This window comes from Misgurnus anguillicaudatus, chromosome 1, assembly GCF_027580225.2.
Source record: "Misgurnus anguillicaudatus chromosome 1, ASM2758022v2, whole genome shotgun sequence".
Lineage (NCBI taxonomy): Eukaryota > Metazoa > Chordata > Actinopteri > Cypriniformes > Cobitidae > Misgurnus > Misgurnus anguillicaudatus.
This window is the reverse complement of record NC_073337.2, coordinates 19,011,981-19,032,860: the sequence shown is the minus strand read 5'-3', so window position 1 is coordinate 19,032,860 and position 20,880 is coordinate 19,011,981. Positions and strand designations below refer to the sequence as shown.

General features: G+C 35.2%; 1 protein-coding gene across 1 annotated transcript; it reads left to right on the top strand.

Annotated features, from left to right (window-relative positions):
* The first annotated feature begins 104 nt into the window (after nt 1-104).
* Nucleotides 105-6,665, top strand: LOC129432821 (sialic acid-binding Ig-like lectin 10). The gene is made up of 7 exons (XM_073869150.1): nt 105-456; nt 543-800; nt 2,412-2,669; nt 2,895-3,176; nt 3,306-3,390; nt 4,047-4,104; nt 4,228-6,665. The coding sequence occupies exons 1-7, from the start codon at nt 105-107 to the stop codon at nt 4,525-4,527; spliced, it is 1,593 nt and encodes a 530-aa protein (XP_073725251.1). The 3' UTR covers nt 4,528-6,665.
* Nucleotides 6,666-20,880: the final 14,215 nt, after the last annotated feature.

Genomic DNA, 20,880 nt, shown 5'->3' with positions numbered 1-20,880 from the left:
TTGTAAACCTATTTTTGCATATTGGCAAACAATGCAGAATTCTTAGATGAAGAAATAAAAGCTAGGGTTAGCATGGGCTTTTTGTGACCTTCCCAAATACATCTATGTGCTTTTCAGACTCTCCCCCCAAACCCACAGTGCAGATGTTTAAAGAGCAGATGGAGGTTAAGGTTCAGGAGGAGGTGTTAGAGGGGAGCTCTATGTGTCTGCGCTGCTCTGCTAAGACTCTCTGCTCCTCTTCTCCACCAACTCTCACATGGAGCTCCACTGACAGACTCCACCTCAATGAAAACAGCAGACTACAGCTGGATCAACAGAAACAAACTGAGATCATCTCTGATCTGAACTTCACTGCTACTCACCTTCAACATGAAGTCACTTTCATCTGCACTATAACCTACAAGCTACAGCAGAGGAACACAACAGCACAGAACAACACCACATTACGTGTTCAGTGTAAGAATTAATCACTTTGGACTTGTTAATCATATCATTGTAAACTACAGTACATAATGATGCCCCGAATTTGTTTTTTCCCTCAGATGCTCCTAAAAACACATCAGTGTCTGTGTTTCCATCTAACTCTGTTCTGGAGGGCAGTTCAGTGACTTTGATCTGCAGGAGTGATGGAAATCCAGCAGTGTTCAACTACACCTGGTACAAAGAGAATGGAGGACAGCTGCAGACTGGATATAATCTCACCTTCAATGATACTGATCATACACACACAGGACGCTATTATTGTAAAGCCAAAAACCAACATGGCACCCAAAATACATCAATGTTTTTGGACGTTAAGTGTGAGTATTACCAGTCTACTTACAATAATTAGCACTTATTATAAATTAAACTTAATAATTAGCAGATGGAAGATTGATCTAAAATACAAAGACTATGATAATAAAACTTCTTATTGACTGGTTTAGCAAAGTGCCACTATTACTTTTGCACTGATGAAGAATTGGGAAACACATAATCTGCCCTATGATCTATGCGACTTCAATGTATTTGTGAAATATGTGTGTTGACAGTTCTAAGTAACCAGGCTTATAATGTTTACCCAGCAGATATAAAATGGGCAAAACATTGACATTTGATAAGTATTCAATAATTGTACAGTATTTTCAGATCAGGATATTATAGAAACTTGAAAAAGGTGTAACACCAAAGCAAGTTCCTAGCCACCCCCAAGCAGAGCCGGACAGTAACGGAGTACATTTACTTGAGTACAGTACTTAAGTACAATTTTGAGGGATCTGTACTTTACTCGAGTATTATTTTTGGGGAGTACTCATGACTTTACTCAAGTACATTTGAGAGGCAAATATTGTACTCTTTACTCCACTACATTTCTATCCACAACCGTGAGTACTCGTTACTTCTTATAAAAAAAAGAAAAAAAGAAAAATCTCAGAAACCCTCGAATTGTTGTTTCCCTTTTCTCAAACGTGATTGGATTGTGCAGGCGCCACTGATTGGGACAGCCTATCAGCTATCACCTTCAGCTTTCCGCCAAAGTCCCAATAGTCAGATTTAGATAAGAGAAGAAACCATGGACGAAACAAAGGATGAAGACACAGCAGACTATTTTAATTTTCTAAACAAGTTAATGATAGTTTTCGCTTTAAATGTTTGCTGTGTTTACCAAAACAGAGCTTCATCACCGCTTACAAAAGTTCTACCCCTTGAGAGCGGCGGGGGTCACTGGTGATCCCGGATTATTGTTGTTCAAAATTCATTACTCTTCAAAACATCACACTCTTACTTGGTCTGGACAAACTCAGCATCACAAGACAGGTTTAAGACTCCAGCTTCAACATTTTACCACTGTTTGTTATTAAACTGGTTTGCAGTGACATTAACGTTTCAGGTGAATTATTTTGCACTCTTGGCATAAATTAAGAAATTAGTTTTTTTTAATAGAAATCATTAAACATTTATTCTCGTCTTCTCCGGTTTATTTGTATTCAAATACATAAAATATACAGAATCCGCCAGGGCTATTAGTACATTGGTGCGCATATTTGAAGAAATAATGATTAATTATCACATGTTAGTAAAATATTTAGTCTTACAGAATAAGATTTCTATTTGTTTTCCACTGAATTATGCGATCTGAAGAGCTCAAAGAGCGAACGGAGTGAGATGTGTGTCTCCTCTTCCTGATTCGTGTCAAATTTGACCTCAAGACCCTAACAACCAGCCACAACACACCTATACCATATACAGTATCAAAATGCCCCAACACCACAACATCATTAAGACATGGTATAGACTCTTTTGACAATGAACAGTGTCTGAGGTTTCCACTTAGGGCTACCAAACTCTTCAAGTCATAGCACAAGAGAGAATGCAGTTAGTTTACTTCTTTATTTATTTTGTAAGATATTTTATCCTTTTATGTGTTTTAGATTCTCCTAAACACACATCATTGTCTGTGTTTCCATCTAACTCTGTACTGGAGGGCAATTCAGTGACTTTGATCTGCAGCAGTGATGGAAATCCAGCAGTGTTCAACTACACCTGGTACAGAGAGAATGGAGGACAGCTACAGACTGGATCTAATCTCACCTTCAATGTGACTGATCGTACACACACAGGACGTTACTACTGTCAAGCCAAAAACCAACATGGTACCCAAAACACATCAGTGTGGCTGGACATTCAGTGTGAGTGTTTAAGAGATATGTCACAAAAATAATTCACAATACAAAATCTAATGGCTTACTACATTGTCAAAATAGCAATATGTGTTGTGTTCTTACGGTTGCTAGTCAAGAAACTTGCTGCATTTATAAAGTTTGTGCCGCTTCGCAAATGGTTTTACAAAAACAATGTACACACCAAACAACACATTATTTAAAAGTTATTTTCTTCCTCTGTATCTCTTTTAGATGCTCCCCAAATCTCTGATTCTTTCAGCTGTACTCATGGGGATGTTAAAGTTTTTACATGTGAGGTTCACGGGAATCCCTCTCCTAAAGTGGAGTGGCATCTATCTGAACGTCCTGTCACTAAAAACACATCCATCCGTGAGGAGCGATTGAGCAGCACAGACTTGAGGAGCTTCATTTCTCTCCATCAGTCACTTACACACAAAGGCACTCTGCAGTGTGTCACCATCAACACTCACGGCAATGCCAGTATAAGGTTTCATCTCTTTCAAGATACCACATGTAAATCCCATGCCAATTTTTCATTTTTCCTTAGGCTACAGTTAATTATATTTGCATGATATCAGTATGGTTGCTTAATATATGGAATATATGCCTAACGCCTGTAGCTGTAACTTGTTTATTTAACAGGGTTTAATATTAACTCCTTGCTGGTTGGATTTGGTGTTGGGGCTTTAGTTATGGCGCTCTTATGCCTCACAATATGCATGTACAAGTAAGTATACAGTGTGATCAACACACATGTACAACACACATTATAGCACGATTGAGAAAAGATTTCTATAAGAGCAAATGAAGAGGACCGTGTGTGTCTGTTTTAGATATTTAGAAGATACCAGATTTAATTTGACAAGCTTTTAAAGTCTGCAATCAAAATACTTCTCAATAAATAGTTCAAATAGCTGTCGTTGGGGCAGTAACCTTTCAAAAAGTACACATTTGCATCTAAAGAGTTCATATTAGTACAGCAGAGCTATTGGTACCATACCTGTACCTTAAAGGGATAGTTTACCCAAAAATGAAAATTATGTCAGTCATAATTTTACTCATGTTGTTATACAAACCTGTATAGATTTCTTTGTTCTGATGAAAACAAAGGAAGATATTTTCAGGAATGTTGGTAAACAAATCGTGAGCCCCATTCCCTTCCATATTTTTTTCTGCCCCAGGGACAGCTTTTTTATAACAATGTATCAAAATATTTATCTTATATGATATCCATATTATTTTATAGCTGTATGCCAACAACTATATGATATGATGTATTTATAGTGTCCAGACAGAGCAACCACTGAGCAATGATATTTCACAATGAATTTTCAGATGTTTTGCAGATTGAGATTTAAGCTTATTTTTGGTGTATTATTTTAGTAGATGGATCTGCTGGACCGGACGAGAAGATACAACTGGACTCATTCTGGATGACAAGGTATATTGTATCAAATGCACACAGATACACACAAACAACAAACTACTCAAACTTTACTTCACAAACATCTACACTATATGAAGAAAATATAGATCCATATAACATTAACTACTTATCCATTAGGCTATTCAACAGGAGAATGATGAACCAGTTTATGCCAATAAAGTTATGCAGTCACCTGCTAGAGACACTACACTGGATTACCCAGAATCCCTCCATTATTCGACCATTATCTTCAAAAACAAAACAACAGCATCAGGGGAGAACAGGGGTGCCTCCTCACTTGTCACAGACTCTGCTGTGATAAAACATGGTGGTGTCCTGGGTGCAGATATCAAGCACGCTGAATCAAAGAACAGAAATAAATCAGCACCAAACATTGATGACCTCTATGCAAAAATACAACATCGCCACTATAGGTAGTATTAGACTACATGTATTAGTTCACTTAAATTTCTACAATACACAACATATTATAATGAACTATACAGTTTAAAAGGTGTCTAAATATGTTTCGTGTTTATAAAAGTATATCTATACTCATTTTCTTTTCATAAAACAGTATTCAACAGTGTATCTTTAAAACCTAAGAGGCTTATTTTGCTTTCACATATGTTTACATTTTCAATACATTTTATATATATGTAGTGTAATCACAGATAACTTTTTTGACATTTATTGTTTACATATTTTTTGTATATATTTTTATATTTACTGTACACATATTTAATCTTAAATGATATACTGGTACTGCGCAAAAGTTTTAGGCCACCATGCCAGAATTAGATGTGTTGTTTTTGCAATGTTATAGTGATCATATAAAATTGTTTCTCAGTCTCTTTAATAGAATACATCCAGAAGGAAATGTTTATATAGTGTTAAAAACTGTATTAAAATGTAAACTGATGTGTCAAGTCCCCTTCCACTTCAGCAATATCAAGAAACGGCAGGATCTCTTAAACCTAAATATGATTAAATCCTAATTTCTAATTTTATAAAAATTTGTCTTTTTACTTCATTCTGCTCAAAAACGCCCAAGATGTGTTAAGTGCCAAGAGAGATCACACTAAACAACGACAATGCCTAAAGAAGACATTCAGTCCTGAAAATTATTTTTTTAGTACATATTTCCTGTATTTTCTTTTGTTTGTATCTTAACAAAATAGATTGAAGAATACATTTTTTAACACTGAACAAAATATTAATAATTAGAACAAAATACAACCAACAGAAAATTTAGAACTGAATCAAAATAAAAAACTTAAAAACAACAGAAATAGGCTACTTCTGGATCCGTGTTGTTTACATCTTGCAAAATGGTCTATAATGTTTTGCAGTTTTTTTCCACATTTACACATTGGTCAAAATAATTCAAAATTAAAAGTGTAAAGCTTTCTTTTTAGCATCCCAATAATCTTCAAAGTTATCCATAATCTACATTATATTGTAATCAAAGCTTAGCTGAGACTAACAAAACATTTTCCACGATTATGCTGGTTAAGAGAAATATGCACACAAATTACCATAAAAGAAACTTGTTTCTGTTGTGTTGATCATATACAAATGATGAGGGTTTTAAATTTTGTGGCATTCTCTAGTTACATTGTCCTCAGAATCTGATGAATGTACTTCAATAACCACTCTTTAAGCATATTAAATATTTTCATAGTTAAATAAATATTACACAGGTGCATGTTTTGATGGCTATGTTTAGTATTGATCTCTGCTAGATTAGACAGGAGATAATACTGGATATTTATGAATTACAAAAACTAGAATAGTGTCATCCAGGCTTATCTTTATATTTTAAAATGCTTAATTATTGTAAGTTTAGAATTTCCACATTTTTTTTATTATTTTGATTGCTCTCTGTTTCTAAAAAAGGTTTAGTTGTGTGGCATGCAATTTCAATTTATGACTGGAAGTTTCTGTGGATACAGGTTTTTATGGACTGTCAGCATTCACATCAATGTATAATCCAAGTTGTATGGAAAGTGAATGATTTACCTAACATGGAAAAAACTTTTTGGAAAAACTAATGAACTGTCATGTGGTTAATAATTATACAAAAATTATTCTTATTTTTAGTTTTAAATTTATACATTGCAAATCACTGACCGATATATATACATACTGTATATATGTATCTATTTATGTATGTGTTTTTTTATTATAATATCTAATAATGACATTGGATCAACATGCAGCTGTGAAAAACACAGAAACATGTACAGGAAGAAACTCTTGATTAGATTTTAGTGTCCTCTTTTTGTTACTATTTAAATAAGGAAGTCTCTCTGCTTTCATTGTTGTCTTGCAAGTTTTTGTTGTTTGTTTGTTTTTATAAGTAAATTAAATAATAGTTTAGCTCTAGTTTCTGAGATCACATCAACTCCTAAAATTCAGTCTAAAAATTAAAAGCAGAGAGATTTTTTATGCCTGTTTTATGTGAAAGGCCTGTAAGTGTTTTTTACAAGCTTGTATTTGATAAAAAGAATTTAATATCAATTGATGCAAGTTTTTTTTGCATTATGGCTCATTTACATGACAATAAAATTTTGGGCCCTGAAAGCACAAACGTTGTAAGTGCAAGTATTTGAAAATGATACCACTGTAATCTTCATGTAAACTACCAAAATTTGAATGTGTCTGACAACTGCAATGTCTTGCTTACATGTCAATTCTGAATACTCATTTGTAAGGGTAACGTATAAGAGCATCAAATATTTCACATTGATTTAAATCTTTGACATGACCTTAGTCAATATTAAACATATTGATGTTATATTTTCACAAAATACTCTTTTTTAATATTTAGGATGATTTTAAGAATAACCAGCTGGGTTTTCACAGACTGGATCACTTTTTAGGCAAAACTAATTTAGCTGAGAGCAGCAGTGCGACGTTATGTTTATTTATTAAAAGTGAAATCATTGGAAACACCAGAGCTGGTGTTCAGTACAATGCACTTTTTAACCATCTTTTTTCTTTGGAAATCCTAGTGTGCATGTGTATGGAAATGTGCAATGCCTGGTAAATAGTTAAGCAAATAAGTGTCAGTGGATGGGTTATAGAGGCGATTATAAGTAGACATGTCTTGTGACAATGTATTCATCAATGTTGCATCCTGCTGATAAGAAATGACTAAACCTAATGTGTTGGCAGCTTGGATGTAATAAAAACTATTTCTTGACTAAAGAGGAAGTGTTTTGTTCTAAAGCATATGTTTTAACACATATGTCGAAAATACATTTGAAGGAAACTATAATTCCCTATTTCATGACCCATTTAAGGAAAGAAGACACAGCCACCCACACATATAGTGACAAACATGAACATACTCAATATTTCCTAATAATGTAATTTCAGTATCTGATCTATCTATTTATCTAGTGACAATACAGTTTTCCTCTTTTGTGTGTGCATGGGTTGTGAATACAGTATATGTTCCCCTTGTGTGTTATTGGCCAGGTCAGTTTGTTAACTTCTGTTTCAGGTGACCACATTTATAGGCAGATTGTAATTTGTAACTACATTTATTGCTTAATTGATTTGTAACTTAAAGATAAAACATAAAGCTTTTATATGCTAAGGCATGTGTCCTTTGTGTTTTGATTGCCTGGTCCATTATTACCACATACAGTATAACCAACTTTCAATACTGTGCTTAAAATAGAGAAGCAGCAGGACGTATAGTGCCCAATGTTGCGTCATAATTTTCAGACCATTAATAGATAATATGTCACTTTACAATAAGGTTCCAGTCATTAATGCTAATTTAGCGTTGTAAACTAATAATAAGCAATATATTTTGACAACATTTATAAATCCTTCTTAATATTAGTTAATACCAAAACAATTATTCATTGTTTGTTCAGTATGCATTAACTAATGTAATTTTTTTCTTTTAAAAAAGTATTGGTAAATCTGGCAATTAATATAACATATAAATGTGCCTATAAGTATTGTTCATTGTTAGTTCGTGTTAACTAATAGATGTATTGAATGGACATTATTGAACCCTAAAAATACTCTTCTTTTTTCAGTTTGAAATTCACATTTGTCATAACTAATGTATTTGGAGAGTAAATTGTATTGTAAATTTAGATGGCCTGTTTAAAAGATTTTATTTTTTAGGCCTCGATTTTGTCTGTGAACAAATTATATGTTCATGCTAATTTAGGAAGTATTAGACTAATGTTCCGAAAAGGGAAGTATGATGTCACAACCTATTGTGTGCTACTGATTATGTTCAAACAGCACAGTCTTAAATCATCAAGGTGATAAGGATATTCGGCACCTGGACTGTTCTCTGCTTTGATAAAGGTCTGATTAAAATCCAACGATTCCTGTTTGGTAATATCTTGCTATCATTACAATTAAAGTAGAACCACGTTATATATTTCTAAACTGAGTGTTGTTGTTTTATGAGTATACCAGCCAAAAATAAATATAAATAATTTTATCAGACTGTTTTTTTTTTTTAAAGGTCAGACATCATTTAGTGACAGTATGGAGTTCTGGGAAATGATTCTTCTAACTGCTCTGTTAAATGGTTTGTATATATCGATTCCGTTTTCTCAGTTAACCAAATCATTGCTTTATTTGACCAACGGTTGACTTCAGTATTATACAGTAGTGCTGTTACTAAGGGAGGGGCTAGTGCAAACATGAGTAGATGTGAAGTCCTAAAGGTGCAGCAGCAGCAAAAAACAGCATGTTTGATTCTAAGGGGGCGTGCACACCAAAGCTTTTAAACAAGGCTTCTGAAAACGGCAGGTGGACATAGACTGTCAGGACATAGACTTTTTCCAGTTGAGCACTTTGGTTGCTGTAATACTTGCTTTGTTTATCAGTCGTTTAACGATGGGCCGGTTGGTTGTTGTGATGTTTATCCTGCCCCTCCTCCACTGTGATTGTGAGAACTGACATTGACGAGCTGAGCTTTTCACCCAAAGTTAAATATATTTCACAACTTTCAACTTAATATGTACCTTTAGGGTACAAAAGTGTACTGTACTTTTTGAAATGGTCCCAGTCCAGTGACAACTTTGTACCTTCAGGTACCTTTTTCTGAGAGTGTAGGATAATGGTCTGGATCATCTTGTTTTAATCTAGTTTGGGTTAGGTTATAAGACCAATCTGACGATTAAATTGATAATTATAAATATTTTATTTAATATTTAATTTGTTGAACACATTACATTTTTTAAAGCTAGTCACTAAACCCTCCTAGGAAATTAATTAAATGCATTTACATATATTTATTTAGCATTAACAATGTATACTAACACATTTATATTACACATTTACTGTAACAATAGGGCACACAAGTTGGGGTAGTGTCCCTGACAGGGATAGTTAAACCAGGACTAGGCCTTCAATATAACTATTTTTAACAAACATGCCTTACTAAAACACTACCCAGTCTCACAAAGTTTTGTGATATAGTCACACAATTTTTTGATTCTTTTTTCGTGATATTATCACAAATTTCCACGTTTTTTCTTGATCGTATAACGAATTCCTGTTTTCGTGTGATTATCACGTATTGGTTACTCGACTGCTTTTTTATATTTTTAAACCATTGTTGCTTCGGTTTAGGGTTGGAACTGGTGCATTTTAAGATATGTTACATTTATTTTAGTCTATACTTGTCTAATCCCTGTCCGGGAAACTGCCCTGTTATGTTTAATTATTTTTATCCTTGATTAACAACATTGTAACAAGAAATGTATAAATATTCATACAACTAAACACACTGTGAATCCAACTAACAGCCCTTTATTATAGTCTACACATTTTTGGTAAATAACAATTTTTTCCGAATCAAAAACATGCTGATGGACATGATTACATTTTGTTGTGATTATACTGTTGAGAATAGTTGAGAAGCAGAGACTTAAATGTTTAAACTCCACAGCGACATCTTCAGGTCAAAAGTTGAAGTACAGATAATTTGCATTTCTTTCTTTCTTTCTTTCTTTCCACTTCACACCATTCCTGCACATATGGCTATTCATGGCAAGAACTGGTAAATCCTTACACACAAATTAATGGTATTAAACTGAAATTAGTTGATCCACACAAATTATTTCGTACATGGTTAGGGGAGGGCAATTTGGTATTTAATTTAACTAACTTGCATGTTTTTGGCCTGTGGGAGGAAACCGGAGAACCCGGAGTAAACCCAGCTGACACGGGAGAACACTTCATTCCTAATTTGCATTTCCAGAAGCAGGCCTGGATTGAGCATAGGGAGGACCAGGAGAGTTCCCCGTGGGCCAGTCTGTTTTTTTTGGCCATGAGGGCCGGTGTTGTCATGCCATCGGAATAAAGGTTGCTGTCCCTAGGCTGCAAGCCCTCACAGCAGCCTCACTCGTGTAATTTGTGGATGGGAGATTTAAATTTTTTAAATATTTTAAAAATATTTTTAAAATATTTAAATTGAGAGTGCCACTTGACATGGCCTCTAAAAGGAAAAGTCATAGATGTAACAATGAAGCGTCATTATTCATTGTCTATTACAAGAGTAACAAAAATCTATTTCATGCAAAAATCATTAGTTTATATAGAAAAAAGTAAGTTTCAGATGAATATGTTTGTTTGTTTGTTTGTTTTATTATTTTATAGCACACATAATAAAACAGAAGTTGCCCAAGGTGCTTCACAAACAGTAGGCTAAAACACTTTTTGCATTATTATTATATTAAGAAAATAATGTTTTCTCAAGTAAAACCAAATTTTCAAAGTCTATATATTTTATTATTATTTAATTATTTTAAGGGGGCATATCGTGAAAATCTGACTTTGTTAATGTTTAAGTGCTATTATTGGGTCCCCAGTGCTTCTATCAACCTAGAAAATGTTAAAGAGATCAACCCAGTAACTTAGTTTTGGTAAACCATTCTCTGCAAGCATGTGAAAAAATAGGTAATTGAAATTTGGCTCCCCTTGTGATGTCAGAAGGGGATAATACCGTCCCTTAATTTGCACTATCCAACCACGTCACTGCCATTTAGTGCATACGCACAACCGGCGCAACGTCATAGAATGTCTCTGAACAGGTTCACGCCCACTTTTGGGGGAAAACAGACTAGACCTTCCATTAACTTCCAGTAAAAATAGCGGAACAAAGCAACGTGCATACACAGCCGGCAGGCGTAAATAATTATGAAATCACTCAGATTAAACATGTTGAGTAATTATCTGTCCACCCTGCCTCCCATAGAGCGCAAAAGATACATTAACACCTTTAATTTGGTCAATATAAAAACATGTCCCTTTCATTCTCACAGCGTCAAATTTGTGTAACAACGCTCTCTATTGGCCAGAGGTGTCTTACCCGGACATTTACTCGTACCTCATTGAGTCAACAGGGAAGCAAGTGAATGATTTTACTTCGTATTTGAAAGTTACTTCGTATTTATATATTATGTCTTTATATTTAGAGTAATGAGTGCACTTTTCCGTCGAGTCATACAACTAACTGGCTTAGCGATATTTCCATCAATCACTAGATGGCGTTGTTACACAAATTTGAAGCTGTGAGAATGAAAGGGACATGTTTTTATATTGACCAAATTAAATGTGTTAATGTATTTTTCGCGCTCTGTGGCGGGCAGGGTGGACGGATGGTTGCTCAGCATGTTTGGTCTGAGTGATTTCGTGGGTTGTTTGCGCCTGCCGGCTGTGTGGACACGTTGCTTTGTTCCGCTGTTTTGAGTGGAGGTCAATGGAGGGTCTGGTTTTTAATCCCCCAAATAGGGGCGGTGACGAAATTTACAGTCAAGTTTCCGGATGTGCCGGTAGTCTGTATTGATCAACTCATTTGCATTTAAAAGGACACACCCAAAATGGCACAATTTTAACATGCTATAAAAAATTATCTGTGGAGTATTTTGAGCTAAAACTTCAAATATGTACTCTGGGGACACCAAAGATTTATTTGACATCTTTAAAAAGTCTTGTGAAATGTCCCTTTAAGAATTTTAGCAAGTTGCAAAAGTTACAAAGTCATACCTGGCAACTGACAAACAAAGTTGTGTAAGAAGCTCTGACAACAGATTCCTTCCATGATGGCAGTAATTTGCACACCAATTGGTGTGGGAAATTGTGACTGACAGTAGTTCCATGATTGCAGCAACACAGAATTGTGTGGAACGCTTTGGTTAAAGAGCACTTTCCAGTTCCTGAGTCTTTGCCAAGCTACCAGTTGAGACAAAGAGTCATAAAAATCTCAAATCAAGATCAGATTGTTCTGTGATTTAGATCTTCTCAGGAGAACAATTCTGAACCTGGAGAACGGACTATATTGCAGGCTTTAAGTTTACACATGTAATGCTAAATGCACATACAAACATGCCTTGTTTACAACTGGAGTATATTTTCTTGCTCTTTTTACTGTATGTCAAAATACTACACTATTATCTTACTTAAATATATTTAACATCATCAAATAACCAAATGTAATCTAATTGTATTCAAAAAGGACTTAGACCTTAGAGATTGGGTTACTGACTTCAAATTTTGCCATGTAGTTTAAAATCAGTAACTCAATTCAAATCCGAAGTAATCTACCCAGCTCTGTCACCTAACCACCTCAAAGCCTAACCCCATCCTTAAAATAACTACAGCATTGTGATTGTGCATGTTTTTTTTTCTGTTTACTTTTGTAGGTGTTTGGTGTAGAGATTTTAACATCAGTCTGCCGGAGAGGACTGACGCTGTGAGAGGATCATGTGTCATCATAAACTGCAAATTCGATATTAATAGCACATATGACAGATATCTCAATGACAGTGCATTAGGAGTGTGGTATAAAGATGGTCATCAACCAAATAATCTAGTGTTTAATTCCAGCAGCCCTATAAACACCTTTAAAGGAAACATAACTGGAAAATTAAAAAACAAAAACTGTACCACCATCTTTTATAACGTTAGTTTAAATCATAACGGTACATTTTTCTTCAAAATTGAAGGTGGATTGAAATGGACCTATACGGAAAAATCTGCTTTAATAGTTGTTAATGGTGAGTGACCCCATGTTGACTTTACTTTGTAGTCTTGGCCAACTTCCTGTTGTAGTCCTTTTTTGTAGTTCTTTCCCTGTCGTCCGCCCTAAATGTATTCAGATGTGTGTACCTTTCAGAATCTCCTCACAAACCCACATTGCAGATGTTTAAGGATCAGATGGAGGTTGATGTTCATGAGAAGGTGTTAGAGGGGAGCTCTATGTGTCTGCGCTGCTCTGCTAAGACTCTCTGCTCCTCTTCTCCACCAACTCTCACATGGAGCTCCACTGACAGACTCCACCTCAATGAGAACAGCAGACTACAGCTGGATCAACAGAATCAAACTGAGATCATCTCTGATCTGAACTTCACTGCTACTCACCTTTAACATGGAGTCACTTTCATCTGCACTATAACCTACCAGATACAGCAGAGGAACACAACAGCACAGAGCAACATCACATTACATGTTCAGTGTAAGAGCATCAGATTATCATGATTGATTGATTTTATGGACTTATATTTTCATTTTTCTTTCTGTCGTTTTCAGATGCCCCTAAAGTATATTTCTCATCAAGCTGTACCCATAGGGATGTAATAGAGTATTTGTGTAAGGCTCATGGAAATCCCTTTCCTAAAGTGAAGTGGTTTCTATCTGGACGTCCTGTCAGTAACTCTACAAACACATCCATCATTGAGGAGCAATTGAGCAGCACAGACTAGAGAGGCTCCATTAATCTTCATCAGGCACGTCCACACACAGACACTCTGCAGTGTGTCACCACCAACACCTATGGCACTGCCAGTCAACAAATTCAATTGGTTATCTTAGTCAAAGGTAAACATCAAATACATACAGTATACACATACATAAGTAGAGAAACTATAAGGTGTCTGGATCCACACACTGTCCTTTGTCACCAAACATATCAAGAACTCTACACTAGTAACCAACACTGACCAGGACAACATACAATAATCTCTTCTGTTTGTTATTGGCACGTTATCAAACGAATTAAAGAGATAATTGACCTAAATTCTTTCATTATTTGCTCAACCCCATGCTGTATGAGTTTCTTTATTCTGTTGAACCCTATAAGATATTTTGATAAATGATGGAAAGCAGCCAGTTGACGGACCCATTGACTTCCAAATTAGAAAAAACAAATGCTATGGAAGTCAATTAGTACTGTCAACTGTCATTTATCAATCTTGTTTTGTTTGTTCAACTAAACTCTTTTGCATTTCTTTATTAGAGATTTAAAACTATGCATTTGCTTAAAAAACCACTTAGTATGGCCACTTAGTATTAAAAAAAATCTTTACATAACATTCTACTAAATAGTGGTTCTCGACATAATTTTATTTTTAATTTATTGCTCAGCAGGTAACCACCCTTTCTCTTTCCTGCTTGGAGTTGCTGGTGGGGCTTCAGTGATGATGCTTTTATGGCTTATACTTCTCTGTGCAAGGTGCGTACACAACACAAATGACTTAACAATAGACACGCACAGGGGAGTGTTGTAATATATTTTGAGGCAAAGGCCTAAGTCCACATGGACACAGGTATTTTTATAACCAGAGTTTTCCTCCAAAAAATCCTGTCCACACATGCCCGGTTTAAAAGAAATCTCCGTCCTCATGAAAAAGCAAAAACACACAATCAAGTGCTTTCAAGAGCATGCCACTTCAGCAGGCGGCAATATTACCCAAATTATAAAGCTACCTTGGCCAATCAGAAGCCTAACAAAAGTGACGTTGCAATGAAAAAACCCCAGTGTTACTGTCTAAACGAAAACGTTGAAACCGGCGTTTCTTAAAATCCTCACCCTGGCAGTTTTTTTAAATGTTCGGTTTTAGTGCCCTGATACTGTGTTTTCATGTGGACGAATGGCCGAACCACATAAAAATAGTCACGGTTTTAAAGCAACACTAAAGAGTTTTTTTACCTTAAAGGACAAGTTCGGTATTTTACACTTAAAGCCCTATTTTCAGATTGTTTATGATGAAAAATTTCCAAAAAAGTTTGAGTCGTTCATCCACTCGAAACAGGGTGAACGGCACTTTCACATTCGCTTTGGAGCCCTCTATCGGCCAAAAACGCACTAAAGAAGTTTCCAACCATCAATCAAAAATTTGCTTTACGGCAGACCTACAATCCAATCAGAGTCAACTTTGCTGCAGTAGGCTAAATTTTTTTACCACAGTGGTAATGGACAATTCCGCTTCCAACCTGTAGGGGGAGCAAAGAGCAAGAACTCTTTAGTGTTGCTTTAAAAATACCCGTGTCCGTGTGGACTAGGCCAAAAGCGTGCCACAAATGTCCCAAAAACTGAAGCCAACAAAATTTTGATTGCCCCTAGTGGCTGGTTGCAGTATAGGTCATAAACTCCACCCTCTCCATGTAAACAAATTGGACCTGAGGCAAACATGGCAAACATGGAGATGAAATTCTTGTTATTTACTAGAGATTCTACTTAATAGTGAAAACAGATCTGTACCATGTAGCCAAATTATAAGATAAAGAGATCTAAAGCTGCGTACACACCCCTTAAGCGACTATCAATGGCAGAGTTACGAATCTCATTTATTCCAATGAAAGCTTGGCGACTTCTGCTGAGATGAGCAATAGTGACCGTTGGCAACAGAAGTGGGTGTGTCCAGAGATGCGACAAAGTTGAGAAACGTTTAACTTAAAGAGACACTCCACTTTTTTTGAAAATATATACCACTTTTAGCATAGCTTAGCATAATCCACTGAATCTGATTAGACCATTAGCATTGCGCAGGCACAACGATATTATGCAGCGCCTGAAAATAGTCCCCTTGCTGGTAACGTAGCAGGGGTCTATTTTTGGGCAGTGCGTAATATCATTGCGCCTCCTGCAGCCATGGTACGGCAGCAAAGTCCTTGATTATTACGCCAGAATGAGAGTATAGTTCCTTGCTATATCTGCCTAGAAAATCGCAACTTTTAATTTTCTGTCTGCCTTTCACGATGTAACTACAGAAGAGCCAAGTTTTAAATAGGAAAAATATCAAAACTCTTTGGTTATTTTTTTAAGCGCAATGCTAATGGTCTAATCAGATTCAATGGATTATGCTAAGTAGGGATGCTCCAATCGATCGGCCGATAATGCTTGCCATGTTTCTCAATGAATTACGGTGAAATGCCGCTACATCCAAAAGCCAGGGGGCGCTCTCGTGCAGAAACTCAAAATGCGCTGTAGACGAAGAACAATACACACGCAGCTGTGATGACACACAGCTCCATGAAATGCCTGAAGGATATATTTATATTGCTGTTCTTCAAACCTTTTCAGGTATTTTCATGATAATAAAGAATATGTTTAATAATTATGTTTGACGAGTGTTGCTTTTTCAAATGCATGTTATAAATGACTCAAACTAAGAGTGATTTTAGATCGATAAGGACTTACTGATCAAAAGCCATAGTACATGAAATAGCTGTAATAAGATCGGCTGTCCGATTCAGAATCGTGATCGGCCACGTATTATTAGTGGAGATCGGCATTGATCGGAGCATCCCTAATGCTAAGCTATGCTAAAATTGGTACAGCCTGACCCAGAAATCAGCTTCCAAAACGGTAAAAATGTAATGTTCAACTCAAGGGGAGCTGGAAAATGAGCATATTTCAAAAAAAGTGGAGTGTCCCTTTAATTTAAAATGATGCACGACTTTCGGGATCATCAGTCTCTCATCTGCAGTGGATGATTACGTGTTTGTTTATAACTGTTAATGGGACAGGCGGAATTAGGAACAGCCCTTAACGACTTTGGTGAAAAAGATGTCATCGACAAGGTATGCTAGCGGTGTGGACGTAGCTTAACTGATCCAGATCTGATATTTACTTTAATATTGCATAATCGCATCTGTCATGTTTTTTTCAGCAGAAAGAAGCACAGATCTTCGAAAACAAATCAAGAAGATACACTGAGTGGCAGGGTAAGTTCCAACAAAAACACACTATACTCTATTTACTTTATAAATTTTAAAGGAAACACTTATGCCAGACACGTCACAGTTTACCACTGACGCAGTTCTTGTGTTTCCATTAATCCACTCTTCAGGAGAATGAAGAAGAAACTGTTTATGTCAGTGAAGATATGCTGTCACCCTATGGGGCTACTATACCGAGTAACCGAGAATCCCTCCAGTATTCCTCCATTGACTTCACAAACAACGAAACAGAGTCAGGAGAGATCAGTGGCATCTCCTCGCTTACAACTGACTATGCTGTTGTCCGACATTATTCGGCACCGTGCTCTTCTGACCCTCAATCCAACAGCAACACCTCACCAGACGTGAAAAATCTTTGCATGCCAGAAAAGGAATCCCAGATCAGAGAACTTTCCACGCACACAGAAGACACGACATATGAAAATATCACCCATCCCAAATTTGCTCTTGGGGAACCACTGTCAGTCATGCATGGAGATGTCATCACAAAACAAGCTTTGTAAAAAAACAACAACCCCAAGTTACTCACATTGTCAAATACTGATCTTAATGCAAAAGTGAAACATTGCTGCCCAGACAGCTAGACCACTTCAATCTGCAATATGTGATCTTTAAATACAAATTTCTTGTTTGCATGTTCTCCCTGTGTCAGCATGGGTTTACTCTGGGTACTCAACTTTCCTCCCACAGGCCAAAAACATGCAAGTTAGGTGAATTGGAGATATCAAGTAGCCCCTCCTCAATCTGCGTATAGATTCATTTGTGTGGGTCAATTTGCATATGGATTAACTGGTTCTCGCCATGACTAAAGCTATAGAAGCTGAAATGGTGTGAAGAATAAATAAAGAAAGAAATACATTATTTTTTAAAGGTGCAATGTGTAATTTTTAGAAGGATTTCTGGACAGAAATGCAAAATAATATACAAAACTATATTATCAGGGGTGTATAAAGACCTTTTATAAGGAACCGTTATGTGTTTGTTACCTTAGAATAAGACGTTTTTACCTACATACACTGAGGGTCCCCTTACATGGAAGTCGACATTTTGTGCTTTCATGTTTCTACAGAAGCCCTAACGGACAAACTTTTTTTACTAAGTTGTTTCTGATGATTACATGTTTGTTCGGTGGTGCAACCGTAGCTTCTCTATGTTTTCCAAAAATCGAGAGGTGAGCATTAGACTGAGCCATTGGTTGCAATTCATAACCTCACCACTAGATGCCGCTAAAATTTACACACTGCACCTTTAAATATTTTACCATTTTCAAAATGTGTCATAATGATGATATATTATCATATCAAGTTAACTGAAATATAATTAGTTTTAGATAGATTATAAAGTTTTTCAAAAGCTAAATAATAATTAAAAAGCTTAGTATAACACAACGCAAGTCAGTAAATGAAGAAAAAGCAGTCAAGAAGAGCCCAGAATATGGGAACCCATTCAGTACTATTTAAAAATCATCCCACGGTAAGACCTGAGAAAGTTGGATTGAAAAAAATGTAAATTTACTTGCAAATTCTAGACAAAGGGTGACCACATTAGTGATGCAAAATAAAACTTATTTTGATTTGTTTTGGATTGTTTTAGTTACAACATAATTCCCATAGTAATGCTTGTGTTATAGTTTTAAAGGAATTAAAGAGTAATGTAGAAAAAAATAAAATGAGAATTATGTTTTGTACTATATGTTATTATAGACAATACAGAAAAGCTGTTAAAATTGTGTAATTTTTGCGGCATGTTTGTAAAGATTTCCCAAACACGCCTCCAACTGTCATAGACTGAACAAACAGATAGCCCGGCCCTAAACCCATGCCATTTTGTTAAGCTAATGATGTTATATCAGGCTGGAAAGGATGCTTAAACACACAGAGAAATGTTTTTATAGTAACAAGTCGCAGTGTTTGCATGGCCAAGAGGCAATGGTTTAGATTTTGTAAATACAGAAAGACAAAGTATAACGATCTTTATTCAGGGACATGATCTGAAGTGTTATTTGTGGACAGGAAGCTGATGAGAAATGATTGTGTAAATACAAGGGCCAATTTAATCTGCATCATTGCACGTCATCATTACATTTGCATAAAGACATTTGCGTTTACTATGCATTTAAGAGAACCATACCTTGACTACGTACTGAGATGGAATCACCTTGGTTCACTTAAAAAGTTCACATTTAAAGGGACAGTTAAAAAATAAAATAAAATGCAGTCATCTCACACGCATGCTGTTCGAATCATTTATGGCTTCATTTGTTATTCTAAGACACAATGGATCATTTAAAAAATGTTAAAGAGTCAATTAAAATTCCAAAAAGTGTTTTGAACAGGCATGTGCACAATTCAGAATTTCAGAATTGGCTTATATTCAATTCATGAATTGGAATTGGAATTGAATTGACTCCGCCTTACAGGAAGTTGAATTTGAATTGGAATGACAGGAAGTGGAATTTAATTCATGGCAATTCAAATAAATTCCACAGTCACACAGAAAGAATCTAACATACATTCAGTGTTAGGAAAGTTACTTTGGAAAATTGTTTGGCAACCATTCCAAATACTTGGTTAAAGTAAAGCATTCTGGGGAATGAAGTCATGATCCACAAAATTACAATTACAAAAAAATCTAACTTAATTATTTGTTATGTGACTAGAGTTTTTAACATTTATTGCTGGGGGAAAACATACCCTGTTAATGTAATCTGTACAAGTAGTTCAAACTATAGAATATGTAATGCAATCACATCTGAAACTTAATTTCTAACACTTCACTTACTGTATAATATGTATATGAATTTCTTTGAATTTCTATTGAATTGCAATTCTGCTTCCTTTAATTCAAATTCGAATTGTAATTCTAGATCCTGTTTTTGACATCAATTCAAATTAAATTCAAATTCAAGACTTGAATTGGATCTTAGGAGTCATTCTCAATTCAATTCTGAATTGTGCACAAGCCTGGTTTTGAAGGCATATGAACTGATTTGGTGAAAGCAAAAAAAATACAATGCATTTATTTTATAAAGCAGAACATCATTTAATAAATTATAAAATAAAAAAAAGTACTATATATTTACTATTTGTTACTTGTTTTCACCAAACCCATTCGCTTGAGAACACTTCAAAATACTGCATAAATCATATAATAATAATAAAAATGTGTGGAGCTTTGTGTTTCTGAAGCTTATATGCAGCGTTAATACATATGAATTTTTATGATATATATATATATATGGACAATATATATCAATTTTGGTTCCCAAAAAACAAGGACGTAAGGAGTATGAATGAAACAAAGATGAGAAAATTATTTGATTATGTTTTTATTTTGAGGTGAACCATTCCTTTAAGCACTGATGTTATATCTGTTTTATCCCGTATAACCAATTATTTACTATTGATTATGTCATTGATTATTTTAGCTTATATTTCTGGAACTATACTAATATATTTATTATACTGTATGACTCACACATCATCTTCATACACTGGTGTTATGGAGATTAAAACTCTTATTATAACTTTTCTTAATTATTCACAGATATTTTTTGTCATGAAAATAAGTTCTTAAGGTATAGTTTTGTTTAATTGTTTCATTATTTTGCATTGGGGCATAGTGTCTTTTAATAAAGCTTAACAGACATTAAGTGTACCCTACGTAAAGAAAATAAAGTAAAAAAAAAAATGGCCGGCTCTGGTTTAATTTGACTTTAAAATGTTTAAACAAATTTTGCATAACTTTCCTCTGACTGTGAACAGATTGTGTGGTCAACCT

Excerpts from the sequence above, each read along its gene's own strand:
- LOC129432821 (XM_073869150.1), top strand. The coding sequence starts at position 105 with ATGTGCTTTTCAGACTCTCCCCCCAAACCCACAGTGCAGATGTTTAAA. Across the intron at positions 3,391-4,046 it reads CTCACAATATGCATGTACAA|TAGATGGATCTGCTGGACCG; the intron begins GTAAGTATACAG and ends GTATTATTTTAG. Across the intron at positions 4,105-4,227 it reads GACTCATTCTGGATGACAAG|GCTATTCAACAGGAGAATGA; the intron begins GTATATTGTATC and ends CTTATCCATTAG.